The sequence below is a fragment of the Oncorhynchus kisutch genome, unplaced genomic scaffold (assembly GCF_002021735.2).
Source record: "Oncorhynchus kisutch isolate 150728-3 unplaced genomic scaffold, Okis_V2 Okis01b-Okis20b_hom, whole genome shotgun sequence".
In the NCBI taxonomy this organism is placed as follows: Eukaryota; Metazoa; Chordata; class Actinopteri; order Salmoniformes; family Salmonidae; genus Oncorhynchus; species Oncorhynchus kisutch.
In genome coordinates, this window is record NW_022261978.1 from 12,941,677 (window position 1) to 12,957,726 (window position 16,050).

General features: G+C 46.2%; 1 protein-coding gene across 1 annotated transcript; it reads left to right on the forward strand.

Annotated features, from left to right (window-relative positions):
* The first annotated feature begins 11,422 nt into the window (after nucleotides 1–11,422).
* On the forward strand, nucleotides 11,423–15,669 carry LOC109881750 (oocyte zinc finger protein XlCOF6-like). The gene is made up of 4 exons (XM_031811152.1): nucleotides 11,423–12,001; nucleotides 12,306–12,492; nucleotides 12,744–13,859; nucleotides 14,090–15,669. The coding sequence occupies exons 1-4, from the start codon at nucleotides 11,609–11,611 to the stop codon at nucleotides 14,962–14,964; spliced, it is 2,571 nt and encodes an 856-aa protein (XP_031667012.1). The 5' UTR covers nucleotides 11,423–11,608; the 3' UTR covers nucleotides 14,965–15,669.
* The last annotated feature ends 381 nt before the right edge of the window (nucleotides 15,670–16,050 follow it).

The window sequence follows — 16,050 nt, forward strand, 5'->3', positions numbered from 1 at the left end:
AATTTCAGAGTTTCCTTTAGGAAAAGTAGGCGCCGGACATCACGACAGGGAATTTGCCGGACATTTTAGAAATGTAACGGTCATAAGCATTCAGACCTAACCTGGCGCAGCCAGCGCCATCAATAAACGAGGGATGTTGGCCAAAGAAGCCCCATTTACATGTTCTTAAAAACCACCTATAACAAATTACAAAAACACTATTCCTTGTGTTTTAATGTGTAGCATAGGCAAAACTTTATATATATAAAAAGACTACTTTCCTAAAACATGAATTGTCCTCCTGTCGTGGTGACTAGTACTGGCCGCCTCCCAGACGTCCTACTGGGTCCACTGCCGCGCGGATGGTCTTTGCCTGTGGATCTTCTCTTGACCGCAGTATGAGCCTCTTTCCTGGTGAGGGGGGCCTCTCGGTCTTCCTACCGGAGGCTGAGTTAGCAATGGAGCCCTGGGCTTCACTTTATCAACCCGGGTCACCCCTCTTGGTACATATCTGCTTGCCACAGAGGTTAGTTCACTCCTTCCTACTGGAAACATTTCACCGGGTAGTTGGTGACACGGTATACTACCCGTCAGCGGGGGTTATTTCTGTGTACAACACCAAAGAGTAATCCGATATTTATTTATCGTCCGCTCGGGCGCTATTTTAGCGTGGCCCAGTTCTTACTGCGTGTTATCTCGTATTTCACGCAGGATACGTTCAACCGTGGCGTTATACTAGGTTATTTGTGTGCGCGCGGCATAGTCTCAGACACTCCTGCTAGCGTTTCTAGTTGACCGGACAACACACTCACTGGTGAGTCACACTCGCCAAATACCGGTTATAGGGTTTCAGCTAAAACAAATTTATTGAAATACATTCTTAACTGAAAGCAGGGGTTCAGCACTTCATCTGAGTAAGGACAAACTACAGCCTACTCAGTGCTCTTCACACAGTTACCCTCGAGCTCCCCTGTGGTTTCCTGCTGGAGCCCACAATATGGACTCGCTGCAGGACACCTAAGGTGAAGCCCCTGAGTCTGTAGTTGTTATAATGCTACTCTTCTTCTTCTACACTTTATTCAACAAATCATTTAACTAGTCAATGAAACCCAGTAACACTTCTCTTTTAGTTCCACAACTGTTGGAATTTATAGTTTATTTTGTATTTTTTATATTGCAATTACAATTCAGTAGCTTCTAACAATAGTAATTAAGTTCTGTTCTTACCTCAAGAGTCTTCTAACTTCTAACAATAGTAATTAAGTTCTGTTCTTACCTCAAGAGACTTCTAACAATAGTAATTGAGTTCTGTTCTTACCTCAAGAGTCTTCTAACTTCTAACAATAGTAATTAAGTTCTGTTCTTACCTCAAGAGACTTCTAACAATAGTAATTGAGTTCTGTTCTTACCTCAAGAGTCTTCTAACTTCTAACAATAGTAATTAAGTTCTGTTCTTACCTCAAGAGACTTCTAACAATAGTAATTGAGTTCTGTTCTTACCTCAAGAGTCTTCTAACTTCTAACAATAGTAATTGAGTTCTGTTCTTACCTCAAGAGTCTTCTAACTTCTAACACATCAGTCAGCTCCTGATCTGTGTTCCCCAGAATCTCCGCTCCTCTCCCCATCTTTTACATTGGTTTTTCTACTCCTGAATTCCCCAAGCCCATGGCCTCTTTTGACTACAGCCACACAAGACATCCTCAACCTGACACGTGAGATAAACACAGTGGTTCCTTTACATGTGACGTCTACACAGAGTCAGATAAACACAGTGGTTCCTTTACACGTGACGTCTACACAGAGTCAGATAAACACAGTGGTTCCTTTACACGTGACGTCTACACAGAGTCAGATAAACACAGTGGTTCCTTTACACGTGATGTCTACACAGAGTCAGATAAACACAGTGGTTCCTTCGTAGGTGATGACAATCCGTGACGTCTACACAGAGTCAGATAAACACAGTGGTTCCTTCGCAGGTGATGACAATCCGTGACGTCTACACAGAGTCAGATAAACACAGTGGTTCCTTCGTAGGTGATGACAATCCGTGACGTCATCTGCTTCATGTCTCACGTGCCATCAGGCAACTGTACCAACTCCATCCCAGCGTTGAGATCTTACAGGGTGTGGCCAGAAAGGAACCTCCGCCCTCCAGCAGTGGATCATCTGCATAGTCTACCTGCACCAATCAGGTGGAGGGAGGAGTCACCAATCACTTCCTCTCTGCCTTTAACTGGGTTCTGTTGCTCCCCAACTGTCTGTGGCTGAGGCTTCTCCTCTCTGCCTTTAACTGGGTTCTGTTGCTCCCCAACTGTCTGTGGTTGAGGCTTCTCCTCTCTGCCTTTAACTGGGTTCTGTTGCTCCCCAACTGTCTGTGGCCTTTTCCTGTCCTTCTTCTGCTTCTTCTTCCTTGTCTCAGTGTTACCATGACTCTGTCTAGAGACTGGAGGGAGGAGTCACCAGGTCCTCTTCCTTGTCTCAGTGTTACCATGACTCTGTCTGGAGACTGGAGGGAGGAGTCAACAGGTCCTCTTCCTTGTCTCAGTGTTACCATGACTCTGTCTGGAGACTGTTTGGGGTCGGAGTCAACAGGTCCTCTTCCTTGTCTCAGTGTTACCATGACTCTGTCTGGAGACTGGAGGGAGGAGTCACCAGGTCCTCTTCCTTGTCTCAGTGTTACCATGACTCTGTCTGGAGACTGGAGGGAGGAGTCAACAGGTCCTCTTCCTTGTCCCAGGTTCACCATGACTCTGTCTGGAGACTGGAGGGAGGAGTCAACAGGTCCTCTTCCTTGTCTCAGTGTTACCATGACTCTGTCTGGAGACTGGAGGGAGGAGTCACCAGGTCCTCGTCCTTGTCTCAGTGTTACCATGACTCTGTCTGAAGACTGGAGGGAGGAGTCACCAGGTCCTCTTCCTTGTCTCAGTGTTACCATGACTCTGTCTGGAGACTGGAGGGAGGAGTCACCAGGTCCTCTTCCTTGTCTCAGTGTTACCATGACTCTGTCTGGAGACTGGAGGGAGGAGTCACCAGGTCCTCTTCCTTGTCTCAGTGTTACCATGACTCTGTCTGGAGACTGGAGGGAGGAGTCAACAGGTCCTCTTCCTTGTCTCAGTGTTACCATGACTCTGTCTGGAGACTGGAGGGAGGAGTCAACAGGTCCTCTTCCTTGTCTCAGTGTTACCATGACTCTGTCTGGAGACTGGAGGGAGGAGTCACCAGGTCCTCTTCCTTGTCTCAGTGTTACCATGACTCTGTCTGGAGACTGGAGGGAGGAGTCACCAGGTCCTCTTCCTTGTCTCAGTGTTACCATGACTCTGTCTGGAGACTGGAGGGAGGAGTCACCAGGTCCTCGTCCTTGTCTCAGTGTTACCATGACTCTGTCTGGAGACTGGAGGGAGGAGTCACCAGGTCCTCTTCCTTGTCTCAGTGTTACCATGACTCTGTCTGGAGACTGGAGGGAGGAGTCACCAGGTCCTCTTCGTTGTCTCAGTGTTACCATGACTCTGTCTGGAGACTGGAGGGAGGAGTCACCAGGTCCTCTTCCTTGTCTCAGTGTTACCATGACTCTGTCTGGAGTCTGGAGGGAGGAGTCACCAGGTCCTCTTCCTTGTCTCAGTGTTACCATGACTCTGTCTGGAGACTGGAGGGAGGAGTCACCAGGTCCTCTTCCTTGTCTCAGTGTTACCATGACTCTGTCTGGAGACTGGAGGGAGGAGTCACCAGGTCCTCTTCCTTGTCTCAGTGTTACCATGACTCTGTCTGGAGACTGGAGGGAGGAGTCACCAGGTCCTCTTCCTTGTCTCAGTGTTACCATGACTCTGTCTGGAGACTGGAGGGAGGAGTCACCAGGTCCTCGTCCTTGTCTCAGTGTTACCATGACTCTGTCTGGAGACTGGAGGGAGGAGTCACCAGGTCCTCTTCCTTGTCTCAGTGTTACCATGACTCTGTCTGGAGACTGGAGGGAGGAGTCACCAGGTCCTCTTCCTTGTCTCAGTGTTACCATGACTCTGTCTGGAGACTGGAGGGAGGAGTCACCAGGTCCTCTTCCTTGTCTCAGTGTTACCATGACTCTGTCTGGAGACTGGAGGGAGGAGTCAACAGGTCCTCTTCCTTGTCTCAGTGTTACCATGACTCTGTCTGGAGACTGGAGGGAGGAGTCAACAGGTCCTCTTCCTTGTCTCAGTGTTACCATGACTCTGTCTGGAGACTGGAGGGAGGAGTCACCAGGTCCTCTTCCTTGTCTCAGTGTTACCATGACTCTGTCTGGAGACTGGAGGGAGGAGTCACCAGGTCCTCTTCCTTGTCTCAGTGTTACCATGACTCTGTCTGGAGACTGGAGGGAGGAGTCACCAGGTCCTCGTCCTTGTCTCAGTGTTACCATGACTCTGTCTGGAGACTGGAGGGAGGAGTCACCAGGTCCTCTTCCTTGTCTCAGTGTTACCATGACTCTGTCTGGAGACTGGAGGGAGGAGTCACCAGGTCCTCTTCGTTGTCTCAGTGTTACCATGACTCTGTCTGGAGACTGGAGGGAGGAGTCACCAGGTCCTCTTCCTTGTCTCAGTGTTACCATGACTCTGTCTGGAGTCTGGAGGGAGGAGTCACCAGGTCCTCTTCCTTGTCTCAGTGTTACCATGACTCTGTCTGGAGACTGGAGGGAGGAGTCACCAGGTCCTCTTCCTTGTCTCAGTGTTACCATGACTCTGTCTGGAGACTGGAGGGAGGAGTCACCAGGTCCTCTTCCTTGTCTCAGTGTTACCATGACTCTGTCTGGAGACTGGAGGGAGGAGTCACCAGGTCCTCTTCCTTGTCTCAGTGTTACCATGACTCTGTCTGGAGACTGGAGGGAGGAGTCACCAGGTCCTCGTCCTTGTCTCAGTGTTACCATGACTCTGTCTGGAGACTGGAGGGAGGAGTCACCAGGTCCTCTTCCTTGTCTCAGTGTTACCATGACTCTGTCTGGAGACTGGAGGGAGGAGTCACCAGGTCATACTAACTAGGCTCATTCATGACACACCTCACAGTTCAGCTGTCAGAGATTTCAGCACTAAATGTATCAGGGCATTGCATGCATAGACCTATAGCCTTAGGTGTCCACTGTATGATCTTAATATTTTACCTTCTATTTATTTATTTATATATATATATTGCCTACAGAGCATTCGGCAACTCTTCAGACCCCTTGATTTTTTCCCCCCACATTTTGTTACATTACAGCCTTATTATAAAATTGATTTAAAAAAATGTTGTGCCATTTTTGCTAATTTATTAAAAACAAAAACAGACATATCACATATACATAAGTATTCAGACCCTTTACTCAGTACTTTGTTGAAGCCTCTTTGGCAGCGATTACAGCCTCGAGTCTTCTTGGGTATGACGCAACACGCTTGACACACCTGTATTTGGGGAGTTTCTCCCATTCTTCTCTGCAGATCCTCTCAAGCTCTGTCAGATTGGATGGGGAGCGTCGCTGCACAGCTATTTTCAGGTCTTTCCAGAAATGTTCGACCGGGTTCATGGTGAGCGTCTTATATGGTGAGCTACTGAGTGGCTAAGACAGACAAGCCCCATACTATTGTGAAGGACTTAATTCTTCCTGCTGCTGCGGATATGGCTGGGACAATGCTGGGGGGGAAAAGGCCCCCAAAAACTATACAGACAATGCCTCCATCAAACAACACTGTTTCACGACCCATCAGTGACATGGCAGGAGATGTTTTGATACAATTACTGCTTCACATACAAGCCAGTGAATTCTATGCTTTACAGCTGGATGAGTTAACAGACGTGGAGGGCCTGGCACAGCTCCTGGTATATGTCTGTTACGTTTATGGGGGGTCAATTAAGGAAGACATCCTCTTCTGCAAACCACTGGAAACCAGGACAACAGGAGAGGATAATTTTAAAGTACTGGACACCATCAAATGGACTTCGGTGGTCAATATGTTGGTATCTGTACTGATGGAGCAAAAGCCATGACAGGGAGACATAGTGGACTGGTAACGCGCGTGCAAGCAGTTGCTCCCGACGCCACTTGAGTACACTGCAGCATCCACCGAGAGGCTCTTGCTGCCAAGGGAATGCCTGACAGCTTGAAATACGTTTTGGACAATACAGTGAAAATGGTTCACTTTGTTAAATTAAGGCCCCTGAACTCTCGTGTATTTTCTGCATTATGCAACAATATGGGCAGCGACCATGTAACGCTTTCACAAAAAAAAAATAATTGAGAGAAGAGCTTAAAGGTTTCTTTACTGACCATCATTTCCACTTCTCTGACCGCTTGCATGATGACGAGTTTCTCACACGACTGGCTTATCTGGGTGATGTTTTCTCACCTGAATGATCTGAATCTAGGATTACAGGGACCCCGCAACTATATTCAATGTGTGGGACAAAGTTGAGGCTATGATTCAGAAGTTGGAGCTCTTCTCTGTCAGCATTAACAAGGACAACACACACGTCTTTCCATCATTGTATGATTTTTTGTGTGCAAATGAACTCAAGCTTACAGACAATGTCAAATGTGATATAGCGAACCACCTGCATGAGCTGGGTGCGCAATTACGCAGGTACTTTCCCAAAATGGACGACACAAATAATTGGATTCGTTATGCCTTTCGTCCCCTCCAGTCCACCTACCGATATCTGAACGAAGGAGCCTCATCGAAATTGCAACAAGCAGTTCTGTGAAAATGTAATTTAATCAGAAGCCACTGCCAGATTTCTGGATAGGGCTGCCCTCAGAGTATCCTGCCTTGGCAAATCACGCTGTTAAGACACTGATGCCCTTTGCAACCACGTACCTATGTGAGAGTGGATTCTCGGCCCTCACTAGCATGAAACTAAATACAGGCACAGACTGTGTGTGGAAAATTATTTAAGACTGAGACGCTCTCCAATACAACCCAACATTGCAGAGTTCTGTGCATCCTTTGAAGCACACCCTTCTCATTAACCTGTGGTGAGTTATTCACACCCTTCTCGTTAACCTGTGGTGAGTTATTTACACCCTTCTCGTTAACCTGTGGTGAGTTATTTACACCCTTCTCATTAACCTGTGGTGAGTTATTCACACCCTTCTCGTTAACCTGTGGTGAGTTATTTACACCCTTCTCGTTAACCTGTGGTGAGTTATTTACACCCTTCTCATTAATCTGTGGTGAGTTATTCACACCCTTCTCATTAACCTGTGGTAAGTTACTCACACCCTTCTTATTAATCTGTGGTGAGTTATTCACACCCTTCTCATTAACCTGTGGTGAGTTACTCACACCCTTCTCATTAATCTGTGGTGAGTTACTCACACCCTTCTCATTAATCTGTGGTGAGTTATTCACACCCTTCTCATTAATCTGTGGCGAGTTATTCACACCCTTCTCATTAATCTGTGGTGAGTTACTCACACCCTTCTCATTAATCTGTGGTGAGTTATTCACACCCTTCTCATTAATCTGTGGTGAGTTACTCACACCCTTCTCATTAATCTGTGGTGAGTTATTCACACCCTTCTCATTAATCTGTGGTGAGTTATTCACACCCTTCTCATTAATCTGTGGTGAGTTACTCACACCCTTCTCATTAATCTGTGGTGAGTTATTCACACCCTTCTCATTAATCTGTGGTGAGTTACTCACACCCTTCTCATTAATCTGTGGTGAGTTATTCACACCCTTCTCATTAATCTGTGGTGAGTTATTCACACCCTTCTCATTAATCTGTGGTGAGTTATTCACACCCTTCTCATTAATCTGTGGTGAGTTATTCACACCCTTCTCATTAATCTGTGGTGAGTTACTCACACCCTTCTCATTAATCTGTGGTGAGTTATTCACACCCTTCTCATTAATCTGTGGTGAGTTACTCACACCCTTCTCATTAATCTGTGGTGAGTTATTCACACCCTTCTCATTAATCTGTGGTGAGTTATTCACACCCTTCTCATTAATCTGTGGTGAGTTATTCACACCCTTCTCATTAATCTGTGGTGAGTTATTCACACCCTTCTCATTAATCTGTGGTGAGTGATTCACAATTTCTGATGAACAAATAATGTTTTATATGTGAGATGGTTAAATAAAGAGGTAAATTATTGATTATTATTATATTCTTATTTGTGCTCTGGTCCTATAAGAGCTCTTTGTCACTTCCCACGAGCCGGGTTGTGACAAAAACTCACACTCATTCTTATGTTTAATAAATGTATCGTATAGTGTGTGTGTGTGGCAGGCTTACAATGATGACCAAAAAAACAACATTTGAGAGTGCACTGACCCTGGTGCAAGAGGGGGTACAGCTGGAGGTTGAATGTTTGAAGGGATACTGGACTATAACAAGGGAAGTACTGCTGTATTCTATACAGATTTCGATGTACATAAGGAGGGTCATTTGATAATTTGTATAAAGATAAGCATGATATATTGTTAGATTATAGGAGTAACTCTGGTAGGTCTGAAACAGTCTTCCCAACCTCAAGTTCAACTGTGGGAGTCGGTTGGAGCACCAGGCCGCACTGCCTTCATTTCAGAGGCCTGCAGTAGCTACAGATTAATAAGACACACCAAACCTTCCCAAACGTTTCTTATCTTTATTAGGGTGATATCAAAAGTAAGTCAAGACGTTGTTTAAAGGGAAAATATGACCAGAAGAGCGAATGCAACCAGAAGAGTGAATGCAACCAGAAGAGTGAATGCAACCAGAATAGTGAATGCAACCAGAAGAGTGAATGCAACCAGAATAGTGAATGTAACCAGAAGAGTGAATGTAACCAGAAGAGTGAATGTAAACAGAAGAGTGAATGCAACCAGAAGAGTGAATGCAACCAGAAGAGTGAATGCAACCAGAAGAGTGAATGCAACCAGAAGAGTGAATGCAACCAGAAGAGTGAATGCAACCAGAAGAGTGAATGCAACCAGAAGAGTGAATGCAACCAGAAGAGTGAATGCAACCAGAAGAGTGAATGCAACCAGAAGAGTGAATGCAACCAGAAGAGTGAATGCAACCAGAAGAGCGAATGCAACCAGAAGAGCGAATGCAACCAGAAGAGCGAATGCAACCAGAAGAGCGAATGCAACCAGAAGAGCGAATGCAACCAGAAGAGCGAATGCAACCAGAAGAGCGAATGCAACCAGAAGAGCGAATGCAACCAGAAGAGCGAATGAAACCAGAAGAGCGAATGCAACCAGAAGAGCGAATGCAACCAGAAGAGCGAATGCAACCAGAAGAGCGAATGCAACCAGAAGAGCGAATGCAACCAGAAGAGCGAATGCAACCAGAAGAGCGAATGCAACCAGAAGAGCGAATGCAACCAGAAGAGCGAATGCAACCAGAAGAGCGAATGCAACCAGAAGAGCGAATGCAACCAGAAGAGCGAATGCAACCAGAAGAGCGAATGCAACCAGAAGAGCGAATGCAACCAGAAGAGCGAATGCAACCAGAAGAGCGAATGCAACCAGAAGAGCGAATGCAACCAGAAGAGCGAATGCAACCAGAAGAGCGAATGCAACCAGAAGAGCGAATGCAACCAGAAGAGCGAATGCAACCAGAAGAGTGAATGCAACCAGAAGAGTGAATGCCTCACTACTCTCCCCAAAGCAATAAATACATAAATTTGACAACCCTCACTTATTTTGGACCCCCCCCCCCCTGCAGGAAGTTTCAATCTGTATTTTACTGCCCCCAACTGAACTATAGTATGAATCCATTACACTTTGTGATATAAAATGGGAAAAGGGGAAATATAAAATCATATTTTTAATTACCCTTCCGACTAACTCTACACTAATTAAAAACCCACTACCTCATTCCACTACTTTGACCCTCTCAATCAAACGTATTTATAAAGCTCTTTCTACATCAGCCGATGTTACAAAGTGCTGTACAGAAACCCAGCCTAAAACCCCACACAGCAACGCAGACACAGAAACCCAGCCTAAAACCCCACACAGCAACGCAGACACAGAAACCCAGCCTAAAACCCCACACAGCAACGCAGACACAGAAACCCAGCCTAAAACCCCACACAGCAACGCAGACACAGAAACCCAGCCTAAAACCCCACACAGCAACGCAGACACAGAAACCCAGCCTAAAACCCCAAACAGCAACGCAGACGTAGAAACACAGACCCTATCTGCTCCTGCACCAACAAAGTCAAATCTCGTATACACAAATTCTACCACAACAATTATTTTCTGTGATTTTTACGTTCCATTTCTGCGATACGGTTGATAACCATCGCTGTGAACGCTAAGAAGCCAAACTTATTGAAGCTCGTTATATCACTCGTTGGCCTTTCCCTCTGGGCTGCACAGACCTGCTCCCCACTGGGATCCTCTCAGGATCCAATTTATATATATGTGTGTTTATTTGAGCCTTTACGTAACTCGGCCAGTCAGTTAAGAACAAATTCTTATTTACAATGACAGCCTCCCCATCTTCCTTTCTTCACTGCCTCGGCATACGACAGCTTCTGCACTACTCTGACTCTTGCCACCTCAAACATCCTGTCTCACACCAGACACTTCCAGTCCCCCAGCAACATGGGCACCCCTTACAGTTGACATACACTTTATCCACCAAAACAACACAATCCTCTGTCCAATGCCTTTTATTTTGAACCTTTAGTCAATTAGTCAAGTCAGTTTTAAGAACAAATTCTTATTTACAATGACGGCCTCCCCCGGCCAAACCCAGACGACTCTGGGCTAATTGGGCTCCAGAGGGGCGCAGCAGTCTAACACGCTGCATCTCAGTGCAAGAGGCATCACTATAGTCCCTGGTTCAAATCCATCATTGTAAATAGCAATGTGTTCTTAACTGACTTGCCTAGTTATTTAAAGGTTACATTTAAAAATATATATTTTTTAAGTAAATTGCGCACCGGCCTATGGGACTCCCAATAACGGCCCGGGTGTGGTACAGCCTGGAATCGAACTGTAGTGACTCCTCTTGCACTGAGATGCAGTGCCTTAGACTGCTGCACCACTCGGGAGCCCAAACACAATCCTCACTCCTGCTCTGACTCTATTTGAAGGACCTGATCAAAGCCATTGATTAGGAAATAATTAGGTTCATGATATGATTAGTTACTGTACCCTATTACTACTACAACACAGCACATTATCTTCACTTTATTGAAAAACCCTGATGTTGCTAAGAAACCTGATGACTGGCAACAGTAGCATACCTACATCATGTGAAGACAGTCAGTGGGGCAATTCTGCATAAGGTATTTGATTGAATAAATCATCACTGCAACAACTTGCATCTCTCAATTCAACAAACCGTTCAGTACCTATTTGGAAAATCTCTAGTTGCACGTCTTGTATGTCTTTACACTCCAGTGTGGCATTACCGCCACGACAGTAGGTGGCGGTAATGCGCATTTTCAGTTGGTTTGCAAACATTAAAAAAAAAAAAAAACACAACACTACAGCAGAATCAAAAAGGTGAAGAAGAAAATAGGAAGTAGTCGACGAGAAGCTAGCTAGCATGTTTAATATTTAGCTTAGTTGCTTCACTTCAGAATACAGTACTAACTCATTAACAATCTCTTGAACGGATTGTAGCTGTCTTGTCATTGACTACGTGTTGTTGTTGTTGGTACGTGGGTAGGACAATATGAGCGGAGAGAGAGAAACGTTGTTGGATGGAATCGAACAGAGTTTGTGGAATTTAACCGAGAACAATTTACGTTACCTGTGTGAACGGTGTGGAATAGCTGGTCAAGATGGCCTCGACGTTAAAGGGAAGAATTATCGCTCGTTGCGTCGTAAAATAGAAGAATATTGTGAAAGTGATGATTTAATGAAATTAGAGGACCAGGGAATGTCTTGGTTACTCCAACTGCAAAACGACATCAAAACGATACAACGAGATGCTATCCTCAGGCAGTCAGCGCAAGTGGACACACTGGACGGCACCGAGCCAAGCAGAACCGAGAACGAGGGGGGCGCTGAGAGCTCGACAGACCCGGATCCAGAGAGACACATACCGCCAGAACGGAGGGAGAACGTGAGTGATGGGAGTATTAAATCCCAGTCACGGAGACTTCACAGTTACTGGCCAGATAATTATTAAAGTAGATCAGAAAACAGATACAGATTAGCTCAGCTTCAGTAGCCTAGAATCGCAGGCTATTTAGCCCGATCTAGGATCAGTTTAGCCTTTTGGATCATAACGAATGAATTATGTACATGAGGGGGGTGGGACCTGATCGTAGATCAGCACCCATACTCTGAGACGATTTATTAATATATAGGCCCAGATCCTTATTACTTTAAGACTACACTGACACACACTCTATTTTGTACTGTAGGACTCAGAAGACCCATCGTCCAGACAGTCCCCACCCAGTTCTTCAGAACCCCAACTCTCGACGTCATCACCGGGTCCCGACAGCAACCATGGTGACCAGAGGTCAAAACTGGGTAGTCTGCGGATAGTTCTACAAAAAGTTGTTGTCGTCAAGGAGGAGGAAGACGACTGGGATTGTTGTGTTGCAGGTAAGTGATTAGATGTGTTGAGATGAGATGTACTTTAATGTCCATTAACTTAGAGCACTTTGTGTTAGTTTTTGTGTTAGTGCTGGATGGAACGAAAGACTGCACAGTCTGTAGATAATTAAGCCTTGGGACAGGATGTACAAGTACACCCACTGGACAGGACATTATTCCCCGGGACCAAATGAAGAATAACAACATGAGCTGGACTCACTTGCCTCTTTTCCTTATTCTCTCCCATCTCTGTCCCACAGGTGAGAGTCCCAACCAACCGTCTGCCAGTGAATATAGTCCCTCTTCATCGGAAGAACCAGAACATTCCGAATCCGAAGATCCTGAACATTCCGAATACGAAGATCCTGAACATTCCGAATCAGAAGAACCTGAACAACGACGAGCGAAACGCAAAACTAAGACTCACAGCTGCCTAGCGTGTGGGAGGAAGTTTGTCTCCTTGTACACACTAAGGAGACACCAGAACAGGACACACACAGGAGAGGAGACGGAGAACAGGACACACACAGGAGAGGAGACAGAGAAGAGAAAAAGACAGAGTCCTGCTTCAGGAGAACCTGAACAACAGAAGAGAAAATGGGGAGTCAGGAAGACCCACTCCTGCCCCGAGTGTGGGAGACACTGCCCATCGTTATCAGCACTGAAGGTCCACCAGAGAATCCACACTGGAGAGAAGCCTTACCTCTGCTCTGAGTGTGGGAAGGGCTTCACTTATCAAAGTAGCTTGAGATTACACCAGAAGAAAGACTCCGCCGACAAGGTGACCTGCTGCTGTGGACAAGAGTTCTCCTCAAAGTGCGTTCTGGAGGTTCACTTGAAGACGGACACGGGAGCCAAGCCTTACACCTGCTGTGTGTGTGGCAAAGGGTTCGGTAAAAAAGAACGGCTGAAAGAACACCAGCGATCTCACACAGGAGAGATGCCTTACTCTTGCTCGTTCTGTGGCAAGGGTTACTACCAAAAACCGGCTTGGAAAGCCCACGAGCGAACGCACACCGAGGAGAAGCCCCTGTGCTCCGTGTGCGGACGGACCTTCTCTAACAAGACTACGTTAAAAGTCCACCAGCGAACACACACAGGAGAGAAGCCTTTCCTCTGCTCTGAGTGTGGCAAGGGCTTCCTCAGTAAAGCATACCTGACGACCCACCAGCGATTCAACTGTTCCGGGGGAGAAGAACGACGGCGAGCGAAGAGGTTTCACAAGTGTCCGGACTGTGGGAAGGAGTTCACACAAGCAAACAAACTGGAGAGACACATGAGAACACACACAGGAGAGAGGCCTTACCAGTGCTCTGTGTGTGGGATGAGGTTCAACCAGAAAGGGAATCTCAAAACGCATTTTAAAGTGCACACGGGTGAGTGTTCTCCTTTACCGTTAATACATCCTGACTAGCTAGCTACTATTAACTGTCAGTGATCCAAACCATGTTGTTTTTAAAACAATAATCTCATTCACACCTTAACAATAACATTGTTGCATGTTGCATTGGTTGAGTCCCAGACGACACCCTATTCATCTATAGTGCACTACTTTTGACCAGGGCCCATATGGGCCCACTGAGTTTCCCTGTGTCTGTCTATACAGGAGTGGATCCCAGTTTAGTGGCTGACATGGAGACTCCCTCTGAACAACCTCGGGACAACAGACGTAAAGCTGGGAGGCCACAACGCTGCCTCCATCAGCATGACGAGGAGGGAACCCAAAACCTACCGGCACCACAAACCCACCACCTCCCGGCACCACAGAGGGAGGGAACCCAAAACCTACCGGCGCCACAAACCCACCACCTCCCGGCACCACAGAGGGAGGGAACACAAAACCTACCGGCACCACAAACCCACCACCTCCCGGCACCACAGAGGGAGGGAACCCAAAACCTACCGGCACCACAAACCCACCACCTCCCGGCACCACAGAGGGAGGGAACCCAAAACCTACCGGCACCACAAACCCACCACCTACCGGCACCACAGAGGGAGGGAACATCCCACCACATCTCGGCACCACAGAAACCCACCATGTCCCCCAGGGGAGAAAAACACTATCTCTGCCCTGAATGTGGCAAGACTTACACCCGGGAATACGACCTCCGAGTCCACCTCAGAACGCACACAGGAGAGCGACCGTACCAGTGCGATGAATGCGGAAAGACCTTTGTTCGGAAACAAGGGCTCCGTCAACACCGGCGGTCACACGCTCCCAAGCCCATGGGACCGACCCGTCAGTTAGGCAGACCCGTCAGCATGGGTTCCAGTAGCAGGAGACCGAACCAGTCACCCAGGATGGGAAGCTCCAAGCAGCAGTTGTCCAGGGTTGATAAAGCCACGCCTCCGTTCTCTAGTGTAGAGAGACCCATGCCCTTCCACACAGTGGAGAGACCCATGCCTTTACATCGAGTGGAGAGACCCATGCCGTTACCAGACATGGAGAGAGAACACTGGCAGTACTGGCATCTTTAAACTCCACGGCTATGGTCTGCATCCTATTCCCTATGTAGTGCACTGCTTTTGACCAGGGCTCATGGGGGAGGGGGGGGGGGGTTCTGGACCAAATGTGTAGTGTACTATAAATGGAATAGGGTGCCATTTTGGACATTGCATGTCTCTCATGACTAAAACAGAACTGTTATTTTTGCTTCTGTGTGTGTGTGTGTGTGTGTGTTGTTGCTTCCTCATTTATGGGTCAGTATAATAATCGTTACCACTGAGCGAGATAATCTTGCCAACTGTAGTTATAGTAACGTACATATTTTTTAAATCAACAAAAAATTAAGCGATTGCATTTTTGTCCATTCTAGTGTTTAATATATATATATATATATATATATATATAAATATGTGTTATTTTACTGATTGAAGCTGTGATGATGCAACAATAAGAATCCACAGAGACGTACGTGTCATAATGCCAGGATCAAACGGTCGGCCCTTTTTCTATATGCCTTATAACATTATAACATTTTGATTTCATTGACAGTATAAGCAGAGATGGCTAAGTTGTCAGAGATGTCATCTGTTGTCTTTACACTTCAACCCGGATGGTGTGTGTGTGTGGTGTGTGTGTGTGTGTGTGTGTGTGTGTGTGTGTGTGTGTGTGTTGCTTCCTCATCTGTGATCAGTACAATAAAGTCTGCTGTATTGTGTAAGATAATCATTCCAACTGTAGTTGTCGTCCTGTGCATATTTCAAATCAACAAAAATGAAGTGTTTGCATTTTAGTCCTTGTGTTTTTTATATATATATCTTATGTTACTGATTGAAGCGGTCATGATACTAAGAAATCCACAGTGACTTGCATGTCACGATGACATGGACCAATAAATTAACATTGGGAGGGGGGAGGGGGGGGGCGTATTTCTCTCTTTATTACCTTTACCTATAAAAACATTTAACTTCAGAAACTGTCAGGGAGCTACGTTGAAAGAGACTTGTACTCTTATTATTGTCTTTGTTCTCCCGACCGCATGGGGGCGCTACAGCACAAACACAAGACAACCTCATACCAGAAGTAGGAAGCCAAACTGAGTTCCGACAGTTTACCGAACT